General features: G+C 42.3%; 3 protein-coding genes across 6 annotated transcripts in view; 1 reads left to right on the forward strand and 2 right to left on the reverse strand.

The window, feature by feature from the left end:
• LOC124138964 (uncharacterized protein C1orf109-like) overlaps positions 1 to 4,707 on the reverse strand; it is an 18,139-nt gene extending 13,432 nt beyond the window's left edge. Inside the window, exon 1 of the mRNA XM_046505892.2 lies at positions 4,531 to 4,707. The gene's annotated coding sequence lies outside the window, so the exon portion shown is untranslated. The remainder of the gene's footprint in view (positions 1 to 4,530) is intronic.
• LOC124138963 lies at positions 1,745 to 4,105 on the reverse strand. The gene is made up of 5 exons (XM_046505890.2): positions 3,727 to 4,105; positions 3,235 to 3,415; positions 2,677 to 3,123; positions 2,322 to 2,562; positions 1,745 to 2,202 (listed from the first exon to the last, which is right to left on the reverse strand). Exons 3-5 carry the CDS (start codon positions 3,052 to 3,054, stop codon positions 2,015 to 2,017), a joined length of 807 nt encoding a protein of 268 aa, XP_046361846.2. The 5' UTR covers positions 3,055 to 3,123; positions 3,235 to 3,415; positions 3,727 to 4,105; the 3' UTR covers positions 1,745 to 2,014.
• The window catches only part of LOC124138961 (borealin-like), a 27,430-nt gene continuing 4,010 nt past the window's right edge, over positions 4,470 to 27,889 (forward strand). Inside the window, exons 1-9 of one of the 4 annotated variants that reach the window (XM_048398860.1) lie at positions 4,470 to 4,496; positions 5,284 to 5,439; positions 6,463 to 6,557; positions 8,312 to 8,345; positions 8,777 to 8,891; positions 19,347 to 19,431; positions 20,624 to 20,721; positions 24,596 to 24,673; positions 26,853 to 27,021. In XM_048398860.1, the coding sequence (XP_048254817.1) occupies positions 5,301 to 5,439; positions 6,463 to 6,557; positions 8,312 to 8,345; positions 8,777 to 8,891; positions 19,347 to 19,431; positions 20,624 to 20,721; positions 24,596 to 24,673; positions 26,853 to 27,021 (813 nt within the window). In that variant the 5' untranslated portion in view covers positions 4,470 to 4,496; positions 5,284 to 5,300. The other 3 variants (XM_048398858.1, XM_048398861.1, XM_048398859.1) reach the window with 3 other exon arrangements.

Genomic DNA, 27,889 nt, shown 5'->3' on the forward strand with positions numbered 1-27,889 from the left:
CCTTTTTGTGCAGTTCCGGTATGACGTAGACATGACTAGGTTAATCTGCACTTAGTTTCAAAGTGTGGACGTAGCTCAGTCAGTTAGCTTTAGGGCTAACAATCCGAAGGTCGGGGGGTTCGCGTCCAACGGATTCTCACAAAAACTGGTTGCTTGTCTTAGTGACATGTGACCTACAGCAGAGATCATTCTCACGTGAAGTTGTGGTACTGTATTCTAAAGGTGCTGTGAACAATAGTTTGCACCGATGATGTCTCGGCTGCTGTTTGTAAACTTTCTGTCTGTTATGTCATGTAACTGATCATGTTGTGCATCTATTTTGAGGGGCTCGAAATCATGTGACGGTAACAATCATGATGGTGCCGGATTGACTTATCTCGCTCAGTAAGGCATTATCACTATAAAAACAAGAGTTTGCCACTAATGTGGCTATATCCCCCGCCCCTGTTGCAGAATTTATGACATAATTAAATCTAATCAAACCCTAACCTTTTTTAACCGAGGTGGAACTTGTCATGGAAATTGTAAAAAAAAGAAGAGTTTGGAACCTAAGTCCATCTTGCTGCCATGGAAACGTAAGAAAATAAAAATTTCTAAAATTTCTAAATAGCAAAAGGCACCAGTTCAGCATGTACCTGACAGACCTGCAAAGTTTGATGAAAAAATATTAAACGGTTTATGAGTTATGCTCCGGAAACGAACCCTACCCTCACAGAACCTAAGTCCATCTTGTTGCCATGGAAAAGTAAAAAATAAAAATTTCTAAAATTTCTAAATAACAAAAGGCACCAGTTCAGCATGTACCTGACAGACCTGCAAAGTTTGATGAAAAAATATTGAACGGTGTATGAGTTATGCTCCGGAAACGAAACGTGACGGACGGAGCCCGTTTCTATATCCCCCGCCAACTTTGTTGACCGGGGGATAATAATGAGACATGGTCATTTGACCATTAAAGTGGTAACAGAAACAAATATTCTCAGAGGTAAGACTTCATTTTAGTGTATTGGGATTGTAATTAAGACACATAATCAGAAATATATCTTTGGGACTAGAAAGCACATAATACAAGGATAGAGTGACAACCATTACTTTGTCAAAGACCATGATTTCATGGTCTCTGCTATTGTTAATAAATGGAAATGTGTATATAGCAAAGTTAAAAAGAATCATATGGTCTATGTTGCTGCTAAATAATAAAAACTGAAGATGTGGGCAAGAATGCAGTACACCAGACACCTTCTGCCATTTTGATGAGGGATGTGCATGAGCTCACTCCTTTGTAACAGCCTCTAAGTTTTTCAGACCTTGCTAAAATAACTGGGGCTGGAATTAAATGCTTTTGTAAGTATATGAAGTCTTTTTTGTCAAATAGTGTTGGTTGGTTTGTTGTTTAACGCCGCACTCAGCAATATTCCAGCTATATGACGGCGTATGTAAATAATCGAGTCTGGACCAGACAATCCAGTGATTGATAACATGAGCATCGATCCACGCAATTGGGATCGATGATATGTATCAAATAGTGATGCTGTCGCGTGAGGCTTTATTAGTAGCATCAAACAAACATGGTGGATAAGTGTCCGAAATAATGCATGTGTACCAAGATATGAAAATTATATACCGGTATGCCATTTTTCAGTAGAATCAAGGGGTGCAGGCTAAAACGGCACCGATTTCTCTGGCGAAAACGGCACCGCATTTGGCGAAAACGGCTACTATGTGTCGGGCTAAAATGGCACCTCTATTTTTAATAACGATAACAACGATTTTTGTAGTAATATATAGGGTTTATTTACATGGTATTTGATGTATTTACATGTCATTTGATGTATGTGATGTATTTACATGGTATTTCCTGTTTTCATAGATAAGTAAATATGTTCATATATACAGTTTTGTGGCATGTCCATCGTCAACATCATCATCATCATCCTCTTCACAATATTGGTCCAAGTACAACCAAACATTGTGAGAGTACTTGGGTCAGGGAGAGGTCTCCATCTTTGTATCTTCACCATATGTCGAGGATCTCCTCTTGACGAGATGTGGAAGATTTGCGCACATACGCCCTGAGTCGTCCCTCCTGAATGAGTCTTGACTGTAGAGGCAACAGACTGGCCTCGTGGAACAGCTCTGGGATCAATCTGTAGATCCCCAGGGACTGCTCACTCACCTTGTTATTGAAATGTCTGTGCCAACCTAAAACGTGAGAAAAAAGAAATTTTAATGTATAATAAAAACATTTTTATTGTTTTATATAGTTTATTTTTTATTGTGTGTATTTGTATTTGTATTTGAACTATTTGTATTATTATTACCTTCCACAAAGTTGTTTGTCCTGACAGCTATGTTGAACACAGACCAGGATCTGGGAGAGAAGGTGAGATGAGCAATCCACAGGGCTTGAAAGTAGTTTATCAGATCACGCAGTTTGCCAGTGGCCGGGACACGCTCTGTTATCCTCAAAAACATCCTCGTGATGGCAGCGGCCGGTACAAAGGGGAGTGCCATGATTTTCCTGACAAACTTGTGTATGGCATCATCCTCCATGTAGGCTACCTAGAAACAAGTGATATTTAGTATTATATTTATGTAAGACATATATGAGATAAATATTACTATTTATTTCTATTACTGTTCTTTTTTTGTACAATACATTAATATATATTATACCTGCAATCCAATTTCCTGACATTTCCGCCAGACTGCCTGAGTCAGGTGGAACAGGCATCCACAGATGTGGGCTTCTGGAAGGGTTTTACTGATAGCTTTCCACGCAGCCTGTTCAAAGTACAGGATTATCGTCTTGACTTGAGGATCGTTGGGAAGTAGCTCTAGAAGCTTCTTCAAGACTTCGACGTACTCCGAGGTTTGACGCCTTGACATAATTACAAAAACAAGAGGCATCAACTTGAAATTACTGCCGGCACGCACAAAAGCATGATTGATCAGCAGTTGATGAAACGGACGTTTGACAATCTTAAACGTTCCGTCCATAAACCATTGACCACTCCTACTTAGGTGCTGTAATTGCCGGTCAGTAGCAAGCATGATATGCCTCTCGTCCTTGTGAATTATGTCGCCACGGACGAAGCCTTCGGGTAAGAAGTCCTCAGCAATCTGAAAATATAAATATGTGTTAAAATACAATATTCGTTATGTTACAACATTGCTGTTATTCTGAGAATTTGAATAATAGCATTATGTAGTTCATTTTATTAGTAGTAGTACCTCAAAGTCCAATGTCCTCGGTTCTTTGGGCGCAACAGTTCCCTGGTTCGGTTTGCCATGCGAATGAGGGTCAAGTGGTTTTGGCGTCCACCAGCCTGGTCAGGGTCGACAATCTCTGTTGAGCATCTTCAACGATACTGGTGCCTGATTTGTAGGTGTTTTCAACAGCTTGTTTCTCTACCTAAAACATAATACGTTCAATTACTCTACTGTAACAATAAACTATTCAACATGTAATTGAGTGAGTGAGTGAGTGAGTGAGTGAGTATGGTTTTACGCCGCTTTTAGCAATATTCAAGCAATATCACGGCGGGGGACACCAGAAATGGGCTTCACACATTGTACCCATGTCGGGAATCGAACCCGGGTCTTCGGCGTGACGAGCGAACGCTTTAACCGCTAGGCTACCCGACCGCCCCACATGTAATTGAGAGCTTATTGTAAATTACCGAGAATAATTACACCAATCAGTTATAACAACAATATTAATACCTCAACTCGGACTTGAATTGCTGTCAACACTGTCCTGGGCTTCACCGATCACCTCTTCAATGACGGGAGCTACGCATTTCACACAGCGGAAAGGGAAGTCTTATTCAGTCCGGCAAATTTCTCTATAACGGGCCACAGAAAGTCTGGTTCCACATACACGATGGGTCCACTGGTCACAGTTATCACATGATACAGCATGTTGATTTTTTCTGACATTCTTCTCGCATGCAACACGGCGAAAGGCCATTATGAATAATTGAGATCTGACAGCACCATGTTAGGCCTCTTAAATACAGTTTCAGCTTAAATTGGGTAAAGGTACTTAAAACTTCAAAGCGTATAGTGTTTTCACAATAAGTTAACTGCGCCTCCCAATCAGAGTCGGTGAGTAAATTGGAGTAGGGGGCTAATTTCTTTTTTGTTTTATTTCACAATCATTTGTTTGTAAGAGATGATGTGAGTTTAATTTCTATTATTTTTCTTCAAAGCATGTTATTTTTTCACAATAAGTTGAGTTGTGTATTAGCTAAGTTGGATTATAGTTGGAGTAGAGGCTAATTTCTCATGTAAATTTGTTTTAACATCTCACAATTATTGGCGTTTGCAAGTTACAATGTAAGTTTAATATCATTTATTCGACCAAGGTAAAAAAAAAATAAGGTGCCGTTTTCGCTTTCGTCGAGGTGCCGTTTTCGCTTTAGTCGAGGTGCCGTTTTCGCCCGGTGACGTTTCGCCAATCGGTGCCGTTTTCGCTATAACCCAGAATCAAGGTTTTCATTATTTCAATTTCTAACTGATACCTACTGAGGAGACAAATAAACCTATTTCGTTGTTGACAATTGTAACTTCATCCTTTCACTTTTGTTGTGAAATTAGCTTTCGGTCATGGCTTTAAAATAATCATGTTACTGTGTCGTATGGCTCCGCAATCGTTGTATCTGCTAAACCAGACGAGGTGTCATTCAGCACGCGGTAACTGTTTGCCACAAATGGGCAGAAAGTCGTAAATAAAGATCTACATACGGTTAAACAAAATAATTAAACATTTGTAATAAATGTATATTTACAAGACATTTAAATACCTCGTAATTACTGATAGATTCATTTCAATTTGCTACAAAATGAAAATGCTCTGTTTGCGACATTGGTTTACGATACCGGAAGTGTTATTTGATTGGTTTAAGGACATTGATTCAAACTAAAGCGGAACTTTCAATATGTAAGTTTTTGCAGTATAATCTTTAATAAGAATTAATCGGAATATCATGGTAGATACTACAATACTACTAGGCTGCATATAAAATATAAAATGTTCATAATTGTTCGTTCGGGATCACGCAAACGTCTCTTTCAGAAAACGACAATGTTGATACGGGAACTGTCATGATTTTAATCAAAATCGATGAAGCCCACTTGTCAGTCTTGACATGCTTCAGTTTTCTACACCTATCTACTGATATCATGAAATAATTTGGAAAGTTTCAACAGATTTCTGGCTTAGAACATGTAGAAAACATGAATGTGATATATTTTATGTGTCAGTTTGTCTGTTTTTAGCACAATAAAATTCCACAATGCCACCTCGTAAAAGAACAACTAGAATTAACAAACGAGCTAAACCCAAAGCTCCTGAGGGGGATGAAGGCAAGTCACTGACTGAGCAAGAACGAGAGCGGAAATTGGAAGTCTTCCTTCAGGACTATGATGCCAAAGGTAGCTAGCTATTCATAATATGGAAATATATGTCAGGAATATTGCCATGATTAACATGATTATTAACCGTTTGACCATGTGATATTATCTCATAATTAGCTTACCATTTGCTTATCATGCCTACTGCCATATTAGTTCAGATGACTAACAGACTAAAGAAAAGGAAATATCCATTGCAAATACACATGTCAGTACATATGCACTGGTCAGGTGTACTGAGTTATCGAGGTCACTGTATTGAATGTCACCAGGCTATGTCATCTGCTGTATGCCTTCCAGAACAGAAACAATCCCCAGTACTGATTACCCATGATTGAACTTTGTCATCTGAAGTAAAATGGAGATGAAAGATTAACACTTAAATGATTTTGTTGTGATGGATGATGACCAGGAAAGTGCAACCCTGAGTTTCACGCTGTCTGTGTGTGTCCTCAGGGGAGTAGTTCTTATGCTTTCAGAGCTCCATATAAGCTGCATATTTACAATACAACTTGCGTACCTATATTTTTTTTACAGATCTCTATTTTCTGATTGAATTCAGGAATGATGCTTATCATGCAAAAATAAAACTCTAGTCTGCTGCTGTGAGTAATACATATACAAGGGCTATTTACTGTTGCTGTTGTATATCAATGGGAGTTAACATGGTTAATACAACATGTTTCACACTTGGGGCAGCACACAAAGAGAAACAAATTAAAAGTCACCTGAAACAGCTTTTCCAAAAATGTCTATCTATTGGTGAAAAAATACTCGATGGACCCACGGGAGTAAAAATATATTGAACACAAAATTTGAAAATGTGAATGATAACGTGTGAGTACATGGCCAATTGGATGCCTGGTCCAGGCCTTAGTCTTGAGTGAGTTAAGGAAGGAGCGAGTGATCGGTTACTTTTGCTAGTATCCCTAGTCAGCTAGTCATGTAACTCCTGTGTCATAATCTTTGGCTCTTTGTCCACAGATACCCTTTCTTACAGATTTAAAATGTTTGGGTAATTGTGTGTTTTGACTTGATTTTCAGTTGAGACTGCTCTTAAGATTATGGAAGATAAGATTAATCAGCTAACTAAGTCGGTAATTGTCCGACTGAAGGGAGAAATCATCCAGCTGCCTCAGGTAAATACATACACATCACATCCATCCTGTTCCAATCTCATTATAATCAGACCTTAGTGCTCTCCACCGCTAAACAAAGATCTGAAGACATCCCATTAGGGGTCACGTCAGAACGACCTTTCATCCGACCAATCACTGATCAGTGCGTCGCTTACCAGATTATGAAAGTGACAGTCGGAATGTGATTTCTAATCATGCAATTGCAAAAACTTTAACATGGGATATTCCGAACGATAGTTACGGGTTTAACGACTGAATCCTTACAATCTGGGCCATCTATTAGCCATCCCAGAATGTTTCTTTGTTAAGGTTTCAAATTTGTAATCGAGAATGTGTCAAAATATGTTTGGAAGCGTAGGCGCCAATTTGAAATTTATGCTGTAAAGCACGAGAAAGCTGCCTTCTGATTGGTCATTCCATTGGTCGGTCAAAGTTCACGCAAGGTCAGTCTGACGTGACCCGTAACGGGATGTCCTCAGATCTTTGTTTAGCAGTAGCGAGAGCTAAGATCTGATTTTAATTAAATTGATCCTGTTCTAGTCCAATACTACATCCTTGTTTATCATGTTTATGAAGATTGTTCTTATTTTCTATACCATGTATTTTAGTGTTTGAAATTAAGCATGAACTTGAAGGGGTCCTTCTCACAGCCCTAATGCTAAAAGTTAAAGATTTAAGGGTCCCTTGATTCATATACTATAGGGGCAAACTTCTAGGACAGCTGGACCAACTTAATTTCAAACACTATTATTCACAAACAACCACAACTGTTTCAATGTATATGTTTCTCCAAACCAGATCTCTCCAAGCTGTCTATTCAACTGCCCTTCAACCCTTGAAGATTGGTGATCATGCTTGCTGACTTGGTTGATGCATGTCATCATATCCCAAATGTGTGGATCAATGTACATGATATCGATCACCTGATTGTCTGGTCCAGACTTGATTATTTACAGACTGCCTTTATATAGCCATCTTCCCAAGGCAAGAGAGTTAACTGGCTTTAAAAGTCCAGTTTCCACCCTTGCAGAACTAGGCTGGAATTCCTGGGCTCGATCGTATAGCCACCAGTGGCTATAATGAGTTATATCCCTTCTATGCCTCTTCTATGGACCAATCAGATTCTATCTCTTCTATCTCTTGTATCACTTGCATTAGCTTTAAAAAAATGGTGACGATCTGATCGATAATCAATATCTACATTGTGATAAAACGGGTCTTACATCGCGAAGTGCGTCAAATCACGCGAGAAACCTTGATTAAAAACATGATTTCGATTGGACTATGTATAGAACGTTAGTCCAGCCAAACTGTAACTCCATAATACCAGCCTAGTACGGCAAGGGTGGAAACTAGACTTTTGTAGTCAGTTAACTCCCTTTGCTCGGGAAGATGTCATATGGCTGGAATATTTCTGAGTGCGGCGTTAAACAAAACAACAACAATATCATAATACAGTAGATAATCATATTAACATGATCATGATGTGTTGTCATCTAACACAGGGGAGGTCGGGTAGCCTAGTGGTTCGCTCGTCACTTCGAAGACCTGGGTTCGATTCCTAACATGGGTGCAATGTGTGAAGCCCATTTCTGGTGTCCCCCACCGTGATATTGCTGGAATATTGCTAAAAGCGGCGTAAAACCATACTCACTCACTCACTCACTCATCTTAATACTGTTTTTTTCTCTTTTGTTGGCAGTGATATAGGGTTGTCTGTATTGATATTTTACATGTTCTATTTGTTATTGCAGAAAGTACGAGAAATGACGATGGATGATTTTATAGGTAAGTCTTTGAGTCGTACCACTAAATGGGGGGTGCTACAGGGGTATATGGTTAATCCAATCTGTCCACAGTTTGTTCCAAACTAGTTGTATGTTTGATGTACTAGTTTTGAGGAGTAAAACATTGCTCTTTCCCTAATTCAGGGGAGAGAATCTTCAGTGTATCCGCCAATTTTAGTGACCACAAATTTGATAAAATCTTATGGCTTCCCCCATAAACACCTCCAAATTATGAACCACACTCCATTGCAAAGAAGTTCCAGCTGAAAATGACAACACCATTCTCATCCCTCATAATTCCTCTAGTGGCCTTGTCTGACCCTGGTGATGCTGAGATGGCAGTATAGTGTGGATGACTGACTTCATACCTTTTGTATTATTGAAAACAAGTAAAACCATCATGATTATGTATACGCACCCTGTTTGTCCCAGCATCTGGGGGAACAGTTCAGTGTGCTCTGGAATATCTGGAGATGAAGAGCCAGGAGCAGGATACAGGAGGCTTTGGCCGAGCCTGTCCTATGTCAAGTCAGCTTGTAAGAACCATGTGAGTACATGTCCTATGTTAGTGAGAACCATGTGAGTACATGTTCTATGTCAGTGAGATCCATGTGAGTACATGTCCTGTCAGTGAGATCCATGTGTGTACATGTCCTATGTCAGTGAGGTGCATGTGAGTACATGTCCTATGTCAGGGAGATCCATGTGTGTACATGTCCTGTCAGTGAGATCCATGTGAGTACATGTCCTGTCAGTGAGATCCATGTGTGTACATGTCCTATGTCAGGGAGATCCATGTGTGTACATGTCCTGTCAGTGAGATCCATGTGTGTACATGTCCTATGTCAGTGAGATCCATGTGTGTTCATGTCCTATGTCAGTGAGATCCATGTGTGTACATGTCCTATGTCAGTGAGATCCATGTGAGTACATGTCCTATGTCAGTGAGATCCATGTGGGTACATGTCCTATGTCAGTGAGATCCATGTGTGTACATGTCCTATGTCAGTGAGATCCATGTGTGTACATGTCCTAGTCTGTGAGGTCCATGTGAGTACATGTCCTAGTCTGTGAGAACCATGTGAGTACATGTTCTATGTCAGTGAGATCCATGTGGGTACATGTCCTATGTCAGTGAGATCCATGTGGGTACATGTCCTATGTCAGTGAGATCCATGTGAGTACACGTCTTATGACAATGAGATCCATGTGAGTACATGTCCTAGTCTGTGAGGTGCATGTGAGTACATGTCCTATGTCAGTGAGATCCATGTGTGTACATGTCTTATGTCAGTGAGATCCATGTGTGTACATGTCCTATGTCAGTGAGATCCATGTGTGTACATGTCCTATGTCAGTGAGATCCATGTGTGTACATGTCCTATGTCAGTGAGATCCATGTGTGTACATGTCCTGTCAGTGAGATCCATGTGTGTACATGTCCTATGTCAGTGAGATCCATGTGTGTACATGTCCTGTCAGTGAGATCCATGTGTGTACATGTCCTATGTCAGTGAGATCCATGTGTGTACATGTCCTAGTCTGTGAGAACCATGTGTGTTCATGTCCTATGTCAGTGAGATCCATGTGTGTTCATGTCCTATGTCAATGAGATCTATGTGTGTTCATGTCCTATGTCAGTGAGATCCATGTGTGTACATGTCCTATGTCAGTGAGATCCATGTGTGTTCATGTCCTATGTCAGTGAGATCCATGTGTGTACATGTCCTATGTCAGTGAGATCCATGAGTGTACATGTCCTTGTCTGTGAGGTCCATGTGAGTACATGTCCTAGTCTGTGAGAACCATGTGAGTACATGTTCTATGTCAGTGAGATCCATGTGGGTACATGTCCTATGTCAGTGAGATCCATGTGGGTACATGTCCTATGTCAGTGAGATCCATGTGGGTACATGTCCTATGTCAGTGAGATCCATGTGGGTACATGTCCTATGTCAGTGAGATCCATGTGAGTACACGTCTTATGACAATGAGATCCATGTGAGTACATGTCCTAGTCTGTGAGGTGCATGTGAGTACATGTCCTAGTCTGTGAGATCCATGTGTGTACATGTCCTATGTCAGTGAGATCCATGTGTGTACATGTCCTAGTCTGTGAGGTCCATGTGAGTACATATCCTAGTCTGTGAGAACCATGTGAGTACATGTTCTATGTCAGTGAGATCCATGTGGGTACATGTCCTATGTCAGTGAGATCCATGTGGGTACATGTCCTATGTCAGTGAGATCCATGTGGGTACATGTCCTATGTCAGTGAGATCCATGTGGGTACATGTCCTATGTCAGTGAGATCCATGTGGGTACATGTCCTATGTCAGTGAGATCCATGTGAGTACACGTCTTATGACAATGAGATCCATGTGAGTACATGTCCTAGTCTGTGAGGTGCATGTGAGTACATGTCCTAGTCTGTGAGATCCATGTGTGTACATGTCCTATGTCAGTGAGATCCATGTGTGTACATGTCCTAGTCTGTGAGGTCCATGTGAGTACATATCCTAGTCTGTGAGAACCATGTGAGTACATGTTCTATGTCAGTGAGATCCATGTGGGTACATGTCCTATGTCAGTGAGATCCATGTGGGTACATGTCCTATGTCAGTGAGGTGCATGTGAGTACATGTCCTATGTCAGGGAGATCCATGTGTGTACATGTCCTGTCAGTGAGATCCATGTGAGTACATGTCCTGTCAGTGAGATCCATGTGTGTACATGTCCTATGTCAGGGAGATCCATGTGTGTACATGTCCTGTCAGTGAGATCCATGTGTGTACATGTCCTATGTCAGTGAGATCCATGTGTGTTCATGTCCTATGTCAGTGAGATCCATGTGTGTACATGTCCTATGTCAGTGAGATCCATGTGAGTACATGTCCTATGTCAGTGAGATCCATGTGGGTACATGTCCTATGTCAGTGAGATCCATGTGTGTACATGTCCTATGTCAGTGAGATCCATGTGTGTACATGTCCTAGTCTGTGAGGTCCATGTGAGTACATGTCCTAGTCTGTGAGAACCATGTGAGTACATGTTCTATGTCAGTGAGATCCATGTGGGTACATGTCCTATGTCAGTGAGATCCATGTGGGTACATGTCCTATGTCAGTGAGATCCATGTGAGTACACGTCTTATGACAATGAGATCCATGTGAGTACATGTCCTAGTCTGTGAGGTGCATGTGAGTACATGTCCTATGTCAGTGAGATCCATGTGTGTACATGTCTTATGTCAGTGAGATCCATGTGTGTACATGTCCTATGTCAGTGAGATCCATGTGTGTACATGTCCTATGTCAGTGAGATCCATGTGTGTACATGTCCTATGTCAGTGAGATCCATGTGTGTACATGTCCTGTCAGTGAGATCCATGTGTGTACATGTCCTATGTCAGTGAGATCCATGTGTGTACATGTCCTGTCAGTGAGATCCATGTGTGTACATGTCCTATGTCAGTGAGATCCATGTGTGTACATGTCCTAGTCTGTGAGAACCATGTGTGTTCATGTCCTATGTCAGTGAGATCCATGTGTGTTCATGTCCTATGTCAATGAGATCTATGTGTGTTCATGTCCTATGTCAGTGAGATCCATGTGTGTACATGTCCTATGTCAGTGAGATCCATGTGTGTTCATGTCCTATGTCAGTGAGATCCATGTGTGTACATGTCCTATGTCAGTGAGATCCATGAGTGTACATGTCCTTGTCTGTGAGGTCCATGTGAGTACATGTCCTAGTCTGTGAGAACCATGTGAGTACATGTTCTATGTCAGTGAGATCCATGTGGGTACATGTCCTATGTCAGTGAGATCCATGTGGGTACATGTCCTATGTCAGTGAGATCCATGTGGGTACATGTCCTATGTCAGTGAGATCCATGTGGGTACATGTCCTATGTCAGTGAGATCCATGTGAGTACACGTCTTATGACAATGAGATCCATGTGAGTACATGTCCTAGTCTGTGAGGTGCATGTGAGTACATGTCCTAGTCTGTGAGATCCATGTGTGTACATGTCCTATGTCAGTGAGATCCATGTGTGTACATGTCCTAGTCTGTGAGGTCCATGTGAGTACATATCCTAGTCTGTGAGAACCATGTGAGTACATGTTCTATGTCAGTGAGATCCATGTGGGTACATGTCCTATGTCAGTGAGATCCATGTGGGTACATGTCCTATGTCAGTGAGATCCATGTGAGTACACATCTTATGACAATGAGATCCATGTGAGTACATGTCCTAGTCTGTGAGGTGCATGTGAGTACATGTGTGTTCATGTCCTATGTCAGTGAGATCCATGTGAGTTCATGTCCTATGTCAGTGAGATCCATGTGTGTACATGTCCTATTTAGTCCAGTGAAGATCTGGTGTAGACTTTCCTTGTCGTAAGAGGCGACTAACAGGATCAGGTGGTCAGGCTTGCTGTTTTGGTTGATGCATGTTATTGTATCCCAATTTCGTGGATCGATGCTCATGATGTCAATCACTGGATTGTCTGGTCCAGACTATTTTTGATTCGGGTGTTATACAACAAATAAAAGAAAACATGTCCTATGCCAGTGAGATCCATGTGACTCAATGTCCTATGCCAGTGAGATTCATGTATGTTCTTTTTTGCAGTTAAGATATATTAGGGTGCTTGAATTTGTGAATCACAATTATAAGTAAAAATACCTATTTTTTAACTTATCCTGCATTACTCCTTAATGCATTCACTGCTCACCTTTGACAGTAATGAAAGCTGTGATTGATCCTGCTCGAAGAAGTAAAGATGTTGTTCCGTAGCAGGACCACCAGAAGTGGTAGACATACGATGTCTTCATATCACTGGGTCACAACATAGTACAGACGTTTCTAAATTGATCCCAATTTTGCTGCTTGCTGTCCTTGTGACTTTCAACATTCCTATATAAAGACCCATATCCTTTGCCCCTGTGACAGGTGGTGTCTGGTTTGGCGTAATTTATTTTGCAATAATATGTATTGTTTGCACGTGAAGGTCTTATATTTTTCACATGTTGTTGTTTTGTCCACCATTTTGAATTGCTATTGGTTGTGGTCCCTCGTGAATATTAAGGGTGAAACGATCAGAGCTCCAGATAAGCTTTTGGTGTTGTGGGTATTTTACCCATGCATTTTAAAATCATTGGGTATCAGTAATTCTATCTGCGTATTCAAATTTCTGTTACCCACTAGTTTTTACACATGTGGGTATTTAAGTTAAATATTTAAAAACACTATTCATCTAGTCCCTGCAAACTGGTGTCGTGTGGGTTCGAGAGCTTTATAGGACTCAAAAATACCACGATACTTCCACACGAAAGTGTGATGGCAAATGATCATGATGTGACTGTCATCGTGGAGTTTGGCAAGGTTGACGGAATGCCCGTTTATAATTTCAAAATAAGTTTTGCTAATCGAATACGCAGGGTTACTTCACAATATTTTGATGATACGCACAAATTTTATTTTTGTAGCGTATCTGTAATGTTCGTTGCGTATTTGATACGCTTGGATTATATTTTACTGCGTATTTCTGCATTTCTGATGCGTATTTCACGCAGATACGCAGCTTATCTGGAGCTCTGACGATACACCGATATTCCAATGCATCGCGATACTTGACCCACGATACGATATACGATAAACGTGGGCCCATTTATCGATACGCCACGATACAGAACGCAAATCTCAAGTACAGCGTTTCCTCGCTATTGTGCCTTTCAATATACCGCTAACTTGGTTATAGCGCGCGGTAACGCATGGCTCCCAAAAACGTACTTACATTTTTTATAAGCTCAGGTTTTACACCGACAGATGTTTTTCCCCATCTCAAAAAACATTATCAGCTGATCCCCGCAAGCACATAACACCGGAAATACCTGTCAGCAAATCGGAACTGAAGTACGCAATTCAATACCATTATTATAGTTACTATCTTGTTATTAAAACGTGTTCATTATATATCTCGACTTGTGTTTGTAATATATCATTCAAAATTTCATTTAATATTGTTTTCATTAAGTTATATTATGTGAAATCGTGTGTGAAGAGATACAGCAACCAGGGTCAGATTACCGCTTTTGACACATTGAAACGAACTTTAGTTGCTAGAGAATGGATATATATATTAAAAATGCCATACTTTGACTTGTTAAAAGTCATATTTGTGGCAATTTGGCGAAAAATATGTCAACATAATGTTTTCGCAATCGAAATACATGTAGTACGGGAAGTCCATAGGGTGACTGGTCAAATTGTTCCATACGTAAAAATATCCTGCAACAGCAATCACCAGTACCAAAATGCTACACTTGTGGTTCTTATAATTTGAAATATATATATAGTAAAAGCTGCAACCAATGTAACACGATATTGGAATATATTATTCCTGATAAAACAATAATTTCAGATACAATTTCTTCGACCATTGCATCTAAATTCTTTGAAGTTGTATCACTGGTGGAGTACATTAATTATTTTCTAGTGTTTGAACTTTGAATTGTTTTTAAGGAAAGATGGAGAAAGTTCCAACTTCAGTAGTCTTGTTATTATAAAATAATTTTGACTGTTCCAAAATCATGAAAGGTTCAATCTCGACATGCTTTAAGTCTTGTTTTTTTTATCATTGCATATCGAGATACGTATCGTATCGTGACCAGAATATCGAGATGCGTATCGTATCGTGACCTTCCTGTATCGTTGCAGCCCTAGTGAATATCGTTGTGTATTTCAAGGCAGGGTAGGTATTAGCATTGCTAGTAAATACCCTTAGCTCTTTTCCACAGTTATAGTGTAATACTATTATTATATTACGCTAATATTTTCCATTATTGAGAACTTTAACTTCGATAGTTCTCCGTAATTGGAGGCCGCATCAATAGTAACTTTTGCAATTAGCGCTTGTTACTTGCACTTTAAACCGCTGTGCAGTTATTATAGTGTCTTACGTTAATTTACCATACATATCTTTATTGGTGGGAGTAAAATTTGTTTGGCAATATCATTCAGACTCCTCCAAGGTGTCAATAGCTGAGTCGCTTGACAACCCCTCGGAGTGCAATACGCACTTAGGCCTCAATCAGATGCCAGATTGGATGGCTGGCCAACTCTCAGCAGTAGCGCTGTCCCCTAGTTCTAATGTCGACAAGAGGGATACGATCTGGTCGCACCCTACGGCCATCCCACCTGACCCCATTTTAAAGGGTATGGTGAAAGAGCTGGACGAGGATTTTTCTCAACTATCCTCTCATGTCTCACCTCATATGGTGGACGGTAGAGTTGAACGTCTTAGGAGGTGTCTCTTTAACAGAGCTATTCCCCACACTACACCTATTCGTAGATGCTTCTCTGCAGGGATGGGATGCGCACCCACAGTACCAGACAGCGTCAACAACCTGGAGTTGGAGGCGCTCATTCTAGCGATAACACATTGCAGGAGCGCCTTTGAAACACCCAACTCCACCGACAACACATGCCTCAAAGTTGCTACTAAAACGGTCGCCAATGCGACCTAATATTCAATTTGTCTACTGTCTAAAATTCAGACGTAGCCTAATAACTACCTTGAGAATATCTTGTGGCGACTAAATTCTATTGTTACACATATGAAGACACAAAAATCAATAAAAGCTGATCTTGGAAAACATGTCTGCTAATAATTGTGCTCGCAAATAATTCCTCCTTAAGTCGACAATGAACCAAAATACCAAAATCAAGTACAGTTTCCACTAATAATCAATTCCAAGACTAGTGCTATGACTTGTACATAAATTATTAATATAATAGTTATTTGATTAAAGATAATTTTAAATGCTTTTGGCTACCTACAATATTGGCGTGACCTCTTAACTTTACCACTGGCTACCTGGAAAATTACTTGTAGACATATGGCTACTTGGTAAAAATGTAAACTTTGAGGCCTGCAACATCACGGTGGTCTGGTGTATTGTCAACGCGCATGTTGACGGGGAATGAGCTCTTGGGCGAATAAAGAACAAAATCGACATCACTGTTCCGGAACACTTTATGCACAACATGTAAACAATAAACAACAATTGCACAATGAGCGGAATACCTGCTCTGACAACACAAACACAGCAATGAACGGACCTTCAAGCTCAGGCATACATGAGGTGAGCGGAGCTCCAGCTCAACCTCAGGACGTTTCCTACGAGCGGCACATCCTGGTCGAGGTCGTCCCTACACCAGCACTCTGAATACCAAGCTTTACTAACACCATGTAATGGTAACACATATATAGTAATGAACAACAATGGACTGACAAAGAGACAATGACGTTGCTTTGGACATTGGACATATGGGCGTGATGAACCGACACAGTTCAGGGGATGATCAATTAAGGCAATAAATGCCATACTATAAAAAGCAGTAGTTAAAGGGAAGTGATATGGTACTCCAGGCTGACTGACAGTCAAAATACAATAAAATGTTGGTGAGGATTAACAACGGGGATTAGTGTCTTATAAATAATGACGATTAAGTTATGGAGACATATACATGTCATGGCTACAGGGTAATTAGCCTTTGGAGTCAAATGTACTTCAGACAATGGTAGTCGTAAATCAGTCGCTATGACAGTATACAGAATCAGGGGACCACTCACTCACACTCCCTGCTCAAACAGACGTTCAGGCTTTTCAACCTCGTGGATCAACTGGGTCTGCGCTTCCTGGTCCATCCCATACCCCAATGTCAGAATGTGCTGGCAGACGCCCTATCCAAGCCAGACAGAGTGGCACCAATGGAGTGGAATCTCATATGTCAGATCCTAGGTCAACCCAACATCAACCTTTTTGACTCACGCCAAAATTATCAGATCCGAATGTACGTTTCTCTGATTCCGCATCCGCAGGCCTGGGCAGTAGATGCACTAAGCATCCCTTGAGAGGTGTTACGCGTTCACTTTTCCACCCCCAGTCCTTTTTCCCAAGGTGATACAAAAGATAAGGGCAACAAGGAGCCTCGCTCTGATTATGGACGTGCCTGGGTGGCCAACGAGAGGGTGGTTCGCGGACCTAAGAAACCTTGCAGGAAGAGAACCACTACCTCTAACGGGGTGGCCCAACCTACTGGTGCATCCACACAGCAGGCAATCTCACCCCACATGAGGCAGGTTTCATCTACACACCTGGTTCATTTACAAAGAGCCCTAGGCAAGAAAGACTATTCGGCACGAGCGGCCAAGGCCATTGTCGTAAGTGGTTATCATTGGAGACCTATTGTAAAGAAAAGGCTCAAGATCCCACTAAAGCCCTGCCTCAATTCCTGGACGAGTATCTACTTTACTTGCGTACCAAACGACACTTGAAGGGAAGCGCCATGACCACGTATTTGGTAGCTTTAAATTCAGGGTTGGCAGTACCTGAGGATCACAAAATGACAATAATTCCGGAACTACAAGCTCTATTACGCTCATTCAGGCTTGAGGATCAGAAGGCCAAATTTCGTCCCCTACCACGGGATTTGGATTAGGTACTTCAGTCTTTGCACGGAGCTCCGTTCAAGCCTCTCCGGGCAACATCATTTTTTAACCTCGCCAAGAAAACAATTTTTCTCTTGGCCTTAACCATGGCAGCCAAAGTGAGCGAAATTCATGCACATCACTCATGTACCCTTCAAGCGAGGTAAGCGGGTAACCTCGGGTTATGCTGGGATTGTATAGCAAAAAAAAAGTTGCCAGGATAACCCAATCAATCTTTCACTATCCCACCATTATCGTGGGAGTGGAATACCAGGATGAATGCTTTTTGTGCTCGGTGCATGCACTATGGGTGTTCATCCACCGCTCCAAGACTAAGCGGGGTACGCAAAAACAATTGTTTATTGCGGTTTCCCATGTGTCCACAGCCTAAGTCAGCCACAATATCATTTCTTTATGGTTGCGAGCTATCATTCTTCAGGCTTGCAAGATTGCTAAACTTGAGTCTCCGAGAGCTAATAACCCCCATAAGTTAAAGGCGGTTGCCTTGACGATGGTTCTACACAGTAATTGTTCTTTTTATTGTGGAAGGATGTTTTTGGAGGTCAGACTCGGCTTTCGCTAGCCACTACCTAAGGGATGTGGCTTCAGAAGACGTTGAGGGTATTCACAGTTTTGGTCCGCTGGTCACAGCACAGCGGGTTACTAACTTGCGACGCCATTAAATCAATTGAATCATGTCCAGAGCCAGAATTTTCCCACTCGCTTAGTTTCAAACACACTTTTTTCTTGATAATTGAACTATGAACACACTCTCATGGCTTGGTAACTCAGTTTCCAAACCCTAGCGCATGCTATTTTCTTTGACTGTTTGTTTACCCGGACATACTCTGGTTACCTTTCCGTGGATCAGTTCCCGATATGCACAGAACAATTGTGCCCTACAGTTGACATGACCTTTAGTTGAGAGAGTTTTATTGAGTACAGATCTGAAGGTATTCCATACCGTTGGATACAGATGCATTGAGGAGTAATGCAGGATAAGTTAAAAAATCTAGTAAAAATAGATATATTTTTTTATTTGTATACATATCCTGCATTACACATGTACTACGTCTAAGGGCCCACCCGTCACAGACCTGCCTCGCCACTATAATATCTTCAGTCAATTTACTGGGGCCAACAGTAATATGAAGTCATCGTATGTCTACCACTTCCGGTATGATGTGGCAGCTAGTGATTGGGGATCCTGCTACGGAACAACATCTTCATTTCTTCAAGCAGGATCAATCACAGCTTTTACTACTGTCAAAGGTGAGCAGTGAATGCATTAGGGAGAAATGCAGGATAAGAACACAAATATAAAACATATCTAGATTATACTAGTTTGCACATGTAGGATCATTGGATCATAGTTTTCATTTGATTTTTACATTAAATAGGTGCAACTGATCAATGTTACCCAAACTCTATCAGAGAATATTGTATGAGAAGTTTTTATATCTAAAATGTATCCTTTAACTATATTGCTTTTCTCTTAGATCTCAGAAGCGCCCCAACCTCTTGAGTGAGACCATCATGGAAGAACAGGGTGCCAGCCCAACACCAGCACAGAACCGCAGGAAGGTAAGACTCAGTAGACCCAGAACACGGGAACCAACCTGTGCTATGTACCTGTGCTTGTTACAGCTTCAGGGCTCACCTGCTGTATACCTGTGCTTGTTACAGCTTCAGGGCTCACCTGCTGTATACCTGTGATTGTTACAGCTTCAGGGCCTCACCTGCTGTATACCTGTGCTTGTTACAGCTTCAGGGCTCACCTGCTGTATACCTGTACTTGTTACAGCTTCGGGGCTCACCTGCTGTATACCTGTGCTTGTTACAGCTTCAGGGCTCACCTGCTGTATACCTGTGCTTGTTACAGCTTCAGGGCTCACCTGCTGTATACCTGTGATTGTTACAGCTTCAGGGCTCACCTGCTGTATACCTGTACTTGTTACAGCTTAGGGCTCACCTGCTGTATATCTGTACTTGTTACAGCTTCAGGGCTCACCTGCTGTATATCTGTACTTGTTACAGCTTCAGTGCTCACCTGCTGTATACCTGTACTTGTTACAGCTTCAGGGCCTCACCTGCTGTATACCTGTACTTGTTACAGCTCCAGGGCTCACCTGCTGTATACCTGTGCTTGTTACAGCTTCAGTGCTCACCTGCTGTATACCTGTACTTGTTACAGCTCCAGGGCTCACCTGCTGTATACCTGTGATTGTTACAGCTCCAGGGCTCACCTGCTGTATACCTGTGCTTGTTACAGCTTCAGTGCTCACCTGCTGTATACCTGTACTTGTTACAGCTCCAGGGCTCACCTGCTGTATACCTGTACTTGTTACAGCTCCAGGGCTCACCTGCTGTATACCTGTACTTGTTACAGCTCCAGGGCTCACCTGCTGTATACCTGTGCTTGTTACAGCTTCAGTGCTCACCTGCTGTATACCTGTACTTGTTACAGCTCCAGGGCTCACCTGCTGTATACCTGTGCTTGTTACAGCTTCAGGGCTCGCCTGCATCTGTGTACAAGATACTCAGTCAGTGATTATTCTCTGACGGTGAACATAGATAAAGAAACTTTCCTTTTGTTCTGCTTTGTTATTACAGTATAGGATTAACGGACATGATCAATTGATGATCATGGAGAATATATCCTATCATATTAGAAATGCAGCATGTTGTTCCACATTGTAGTACCGGTACATGCATTCTCCTGCAGCAAGATGGTGATGTGAACATTGTAACTACATATGTTATTTTGATGTTTCAGAAAGCCACAGGTAGAACAACAGTAAAGAAAAGCAAGCATTTACAGGAATCCTCAGTTTACAGACCCTCTGCTGTGATGAACTCCTCACTAAGGTCGAGGTGAGTATCATTAGATCTCTTCACCAGACTCAACTCAGGCTATCCTTTAGTACCTGCACACTCAGGTCATCCTTCAGTATCTGCACGCTCGGGTCATCCTTCAGTATCTGCACACTCATGTCATCCTTTACTATCTGCACACTCAGGTCATCCTTTACTACCTGAACACTCAGGTTATCCTTCAGTACCTGCACACTCAGGAAATCCTTTAGTACCTGCACACACAGGTCATCCTTCAGTATCTGCACACTCAGGTCATCCTTCAGTACCTGCACACTCAGGTCATCCTTCAGTGTCTGCACACTCATGTCATCCTTTAGTACCTGCACACTGAGGACATCCTTCAGTATCTGCACACTCAGGACATCCTTCAGTACCTGCACACTCAGGTCTTTCGTCCGTGTCTGCACACTTAGGTCATCCTTCAGTATCTGCCCACTCAGGTCTTCCTAACTCAGGTCTTCCTTTAGACTGCACACTCAGGTCTTCCTTCAGTACCTGCACACTCAGGTCATCCTTCAGTATCTGCACACTCAGGCAATCCTTTAGTGCCTGCACAGTCAGGTCATCCTTTAGTACCTGCACACTCAGGTCATCCTTCAGTACCTGCACACTGAGGACATCCTTCAGTACCTGCACTTCTCAGGACATCCTTTAGTACCTGCACACTCAGGTCATCCTTTAGTACCTGCACACTCAGGTCATCCTTTAGTGCCTGCACACTCAGGACATCCTTAAGTACCTGCACACTCAGGTCATCCTTTAGTACCTGCACACTCAGGTCATCCTTTAGTACCTGCACACTCAGGTCTTCCGTCAGTATCTGCACACTCAGGTCATCCTTCAGTATCTGCGAACTCAGGTCTTCCTTCAGTATCTGCACACTCAGGTCTTCCTTCAGTACCTGCACACTCAGGTCATCCTTCAGTATCTGCACACTCAGGTCGTCCTTCAGTACCTGCACACTTATGTCATCCTTCAGTATCTGCACACTCAGGTCATCCTTCAGTACATGCACACTCAGGTCTTCTTTTAGTATCTGCACACTCAGGACACCCTTCAGTGTCTGCACACTCAGGTCTTCCTTCAGTGTCTGCACACTCAGGACATCCTACAGTATCTGCACACTCAGGACATCCTTCAGTATCTGCACACTCAGGTCTTCCTTCAGTATCTGCACACTCAGGACATCCTTCAGTATCTGTGCTCAGGTCTTCCTTCATTATCTACACACTCAGGTCTTCCTCCAGTACCTGCACACTGAGATCATCCTTCAGTATCTGCACACTCAGGTCATCCTTCAGTACCTGCACACTCAGGTCATCCTTCAGTACCTGCACACTCAGGTCATCCTTCAGTACCTGCACACTCAGGTCTTCCTTCAGTACCTGCACACTCAGGTCATCCTTTAGTACCTGCACACTCAGGTCTTCCTTCAGTATCTGCACACTCAGGTCATCCTTCAGTACCTGCACAGTGAGGACATCCTTCAGTATCTGCACAGTGAGGACATCCTTCAGTTTCTGCACACTCAGGTCTTCCTTCAGTATCTGCACACTCAGGACATCCTTCAGTACCTGCACACTCAGGTCTTCCTTTAGTACCTGCACAGTGAGGACATCCTTCAGTATTTGCACACTCAGGACACCCTTCAGTGTCTGCACACTCAGGTCTTCCTTCAGTATCTGCACACTCAGGACATCCTTCAGGGTCTGCACACTCAGGTCTTCCTTTAGTACCTGCACAGTGAGGACATCCTTCAGTATTTGCACACTCAGGACACCCTTCAGTGTCTGCACACTCAGGTCTTCCTTCAGTATCTGCACACTCAGGACATCCTTCAGTGTCTGCACACTCAGGTCTTCCTTCAGTATCTGCACACTCAGGACATCCTTCAGTACCTGCACACTCAGGTCATCCTTCAGGGTCTGCACACTCAGGTCTTCCTTTAGTACCTGCACAGTGAGGACATCCTTCAGTATCTGCACACTCAGGACATCCTTCAGTGTCTTCACACTCAGGTCTTCCTTCAGTACCTGCACACTTAGGTCATCCTTTAGTATCTGCACACTCAGGTCTTCCTTCAGTACCTGCACACTTAGGTCATCCTTCAGTATCTGCACACTCAGGTCATCCTTCAGTGTCTGCACACTCAGGACATCCTTCAGTATTTGCACACTGAGGACATCCTTCAGTACCTGCACACTCAGGACATCCTTCAGTATCTGCACACTCAGGTCTTCCTTCAGTATCTGCACACTCAGGACATCCTTCAGTATCTGCGCTCAGGTCTTCCTTCATTATCTTCACACTCAGGTCTTCCTTCAGTACCTGCACACTCAGGTCTTCCTTCAGTACCTGCACACTTAGGTCATCCTTCAGTATCTGCACACTCAGGTCATCCTTCAGTACCTGCACACTCATGTCATCCTTCAGTACCTGCACACTCAGGTCATCCTTCAGTACCTGCACACTCAGGTCTTCCTTCAGTACCTGCACACTCAGGTCATCCTTTAGTACCTGCACACTCAGGTCTTCCTTCAGTATCTGCACACTCAGGTCTTCCTTCAGTACCTGCACAGTGAGGACATCCTTCAGTATCTGCACAGTGAGGACATCCTTCAGTATCTGCACACTCAGGTCTTCCTTCAGTATCTGCACACTCAGGACATCCTTCAGTACCTGCACACTCAGGTCTTCCTTTAGTACCTGCACACTCAGGTCATCCTTCAGGGTCTGCACACTCAGGTCTTCCTTTAGTACCTGCACAGTGAGGACATCCTTCAGTATTTGCACACTCAGGTCATCCTTCAGTATCTGCACACTCAGGACACCCTTCAGTGTCTGCACACTCAGGTCTTCCTTCAGTATCTGCACACTCAGGACATCCTTCAGTGTCTGCACACTCAGGTCATCCTTCAGTACCTGCACACTCATGTCATCCTTCAGTATCTGCACACTCAGGTCATCCTTCAGTACCTGCACACTCAGGTCTTCCTTTAGTATCTGCACACTCAGGACACCCTTCAGTGTCTGCACACTCAGGGCATCCTTTAGTACCTGCACACTCAGGTCTTCCTTCAGTACCTGCACACTCAGGTCTTCCTTCAGTACCTGCACACTTAGGTCATCCTTCAGTATCTGCACACTCAGGTCATTCTTCAGTACCTGCACACTCATGTCATCCTTCAGTATCTGCACACTCAGGTCATCCTTCAGTACCTGCACACTCAGGTCTTCCTTTAGTATCTGCACTCTCAGGACACCCTTCAGTGTCTGCACACTCAGGTCTTCCTTCAGTGTTTGCACACTCAGGACATCCTTCAGTATCTGCACACTGAGGACATCCTTCAGTACCTGCACACTCAGGTCATCCTTCAGTACCTGCACACTCAGGTCATCCTTCAGTACCTGCACACTCAGGTCATCCTTTAGTACCTAGGACAACCTGTAGTACCTGCACACTGATATACCAAGTGTACTTTCTCGTATCTTTGAGATGTTGAACGCAAACTGTCTGTTTGATTCCAAATACTAAATATAACTAATTAAGATGCGAAGCCCAAGTATGATATGTAAGGGTCATCTGCAATCTTTGCAAGCAGTGTAATTGTTGGAAAAGAACACTCATGAGATGTATGTTTCAATAGGAATACTATCTGTGTTTTGTGGCATTGTCCCTGTCACGTCAGTGAAGCAAGACAGATGATTTGTTCACTGCTGCTTCCTGCTATGTTAGCCAGCTGCAGGTCCTGGTTGAATACGTTTGTGAGGCAGGTTATGAAAAGACAGGTTGGCCTATAAGTTCTATCTAAGACATTGTAGATTGCAGTACATGTAGGTGAGTGGTAAATGTAGAAGATGTATGTTTCAGATACAGAACACCTTCACAGCGGAGTATGGCTGCCTCAGGTTGGGAGACACCCCTCATCACTCCCAAGTTTGATCCCAAGTAAGTAAAGTATGATGACAACAAGATTTATGTAACAATTAGTGCTGATCACACACCTCATTCACATACATCTACTAAGTAAGACCCATGGTCAGAAACATTTCATTCCCAACTGAGAGAGTAGCAAATACGTCTCTCATCAAAGACCATTTCATCTTCCCGAGGCAAGAGAGTTAACTGACTTTAAAAGTCCAGTTTCCACCCTTGCCGAACTAGGCTGGAATTACTGGGCTAGATCGTAGCGCCACCAGTGGCTATTACAAGTTATGTCCTTTCTATGCCTCTCCTATTGACCAATCAGATTCAAACTCTCGTATCACTTGCATTTGCTTCAAACAAAACGGTGGCGCCCAGTCAAGACGATCTGATTGATAATCAAGATATATATTGTGATAAAACGAGTCTTACATCACGAAGTGCATCAAATCACGTGAGCACCTTGATTAAAAACATGAAAAGATATAGAAAATATCTGTTGACAACGAGTTAGCGATGCACATGCTTTGCAAATCCTGCAGTCGACAGAAATCTGCACGACACTTTACGAACCAGATTTCGATTTCAGTGCACAGATTTGATTGGACTATGCATAGACTCGTTAGTCCAGCCAAAATGTAACTCCATAATACCAGCCTAGTTCGGCAAGTTTATAGTCAGTTAACTCTCTTGCCTCGGGAAGATGAGACCATTTGGGCTGCATCACCTTTATGATGTTTGGAGAATCTTTCTGAAAAGCTACAGCCATATTGGGATTCACCTCTTGTCTATTTCCTGATATGTTCCCACATGGAAAAAATGGTTCTCTTAGCCATGCTGTCTTATCTGTGTTAAGTGACCAAGTTGTTTTCACAGCAGAAAGACATGTTTTTAGGAAATATTATTTTTATTTATTTTAATTTTCATAATAATTGTGTTACTAAATAATGTATTTATTCGTATTTCAATACTTTGAATAAAAACATGAGTAGGTATTTCTCTTGTTGAAATAGAAAACAATTCCTAAATCACGACAGTATTAATGCTGACAAGAATATATGCCTTCATTCTAGTAATCATTCCCTTCAAATAATTGGGACTTTTCTTGAAACTGTGCAAAGTGCGATGGAGGTAGGAACGTGTTGCGTGTCGATACCGGTTCCAATTATTGTATGCGCAGCAAACTATGCGAGTTTGCAGACAACTGTAGACAGGAGTCGAGATTAAAATATTCATACCTCCACCGTTGAAGATTTCAATCTTAGCTAAGATCGCGATCTTAACTCCAAGCCGTCTTACAATCACGCTTTGTAAGACCGGTCTGTGAAAGTGGAATAGGACAATTGTATGGTGATTGTAAAGTTGATTGTAGCCGCCTAAGATCGATTGTAACTAAGATTGTTCTGTGCAAGTGGGCCCAGGTCCTAAGTTCTCATGTGTGTCATACAAGGCGATGAGGTCTTCAGTTCCCATGTGTGTCATACAAGGCAGCCGGATCCTCAGTTCCCATGTGTGTCATACAAGGCAACCAGGTCCTCAGTTCCCACGTGTATCATACAATTCAACCAGGTCCTCAGTTCCCATGTGTATCATACAATTCAACCAGGTCCTCAGTTCCCATGTGTATCATACAATGCAACCAGGTCCTCAGTTCCCACGTGTATCATACAATTCAACCAGGTCCTCAGTTCCCATGTGTGTCATACAATGCAACCAGGTCCTCAGTTCCCACGTGTATCATACAAGGCAACCAGGTCCTCAGTTCCCACGTGTGTCATACAAGGCAACCAGGTCCTCAGTTCCCACGTGTATCATACAATTCAACCAGGTCCTCAGTTCCCACGTGTATCATACAAGGCAACCAGGTCCTCAGTTCCCACGTGTATCATACAAGGCAACCAGGTCCTCAGTTCCCACGTGTATCATACAAGGCAACCAGGTCCTCAGTTCCCACGTGTATCATACAATGCAACCAGGTCCTCAGTTCCCATGTGTGTCATACAAGGAAACCAGGTCCTCAGTTCCCACGTGTGTCATACAAGAGTCATCTATTTACAGATTGGTATGATGTTGCTGATATTGCAGATTGTTGCATAAACATCAAGCAAACAAAACAACCTTAATGAAAAGTCATGTATGTACTTATGTAAGTATTGTGTAGTTTATTCATATTGCATTACATATTGTCCTGCTATGTTTGTAGACTGCCCTACACACCTGCTGGCGTCCGAGACCCACGCCCCGGGGAACGCCTCCTCTCCATCACTGGCAGCCCTGTATCTAACCCTGCCGACCCTGCTGTCAAACTCACAGGAAAGGTGGGTAGCATCGCACCCACTTCAGCTGACACTGCCTTCAGATTTACAGGAAAGGTATGTACAATTGTGATCAGACATACTGACCAAATCATCTGGCCAGAACAGAAGGTAGGTACCAGTGCAACCTCTTTATAATCAGATCACAACACAGTGCCTTGGGGTGGAGGTCTTTAGACACTTCCATATGGGTGAGGTTGCATCATATGAACTTTCTATTGAGCCAATCAGCAACAAGGTTCTAAGTCTCAAAGAATTCAGATGAGCATATCTTATTTCTGTATCTGTAAAATGAATAATGAAATTTTTGTTCTTTGAAATTCCTGCATTCTGATTAGCTGAATTGGTCACGTGATATTGCATTCATTTCCCAATGAATATAAAAAATTAAGCCATGGCCACCAAGGCGCACTACTTTAATTACTGCGGAATGTCGGGGAATCCCAATATTACAGTTGAGGGAATTCCCTTTCTGCTCACGTGTATGGTCATGCACAGGACATTTAGCGACTTTCATTGTCCAAACTACCCTTTGAAACCGAAGAAACAGCAAACGTGCAGGGTTTTTTCCTGCTTGCCTCGGTTCAACTTTCATGTCTTCGGGTTTCATTTCTAACAAACATTTTTCCAACTGTGTTTTATCGTAATCAGGGAAGTAATGTTTGAATCTGGTGGTAACTGACCATGTTATTTGAAACAGCCGCCTTCTCCCGGACATATTTCTTCCGGTTCGTTACAGTCTGACTGTTGCAGTTCTTTTCACCTCTTGCCTTAAATGACAGGTCCAATGAACATTGTTTTGATCCTAATCTCCGTTGATTGGCTACTGACTGTGTAGGCGTGTCAAGTTATGTGCATAAATTAAACAGTCACCTGATTCATGTCACGCCACAGTATGTATTTCTACACCTGTAATGTTTATCAA

Source organism: Haliotis rufescens, unplaced genomic scaffold (assembly GCF_023055435.1).
Source record: "Haliotis rufescens isolate VD_foot unplaced genomic scaffold, xgHalRufe1.0.p SCAF_19, whole genome shotgun sequence".
Lineage (NCBI taxonomy): Eukaryota > Metazoa > Mollusca > Gastropoda > Lepetellida > Haliotidae > Haliotis > Haliotis rufescens.

Coding starts and splice junctions, on each gene's coding strand:
- LOC124138963 (XM_046505890.2), bottom strand. CDS start 3,054: ATGCTTGCTACTGACCGGCAATTACAGCACCTAAGTAGGAGTGGTCAA. Junction 2,563..2,676: donor GTCAGGAAATTGGATTGCAG/GTATAATATATA, acceptor ACTTGTTTCTAG/GTAGCCTACATGGAGGATGA. Junction 2,203..2,321: donor GACAAACAACTTTGTGGAAG/GTAATAATAATA, acceptor CTCACGTTTTAG/GTTGGCACAGACATTTCAAT.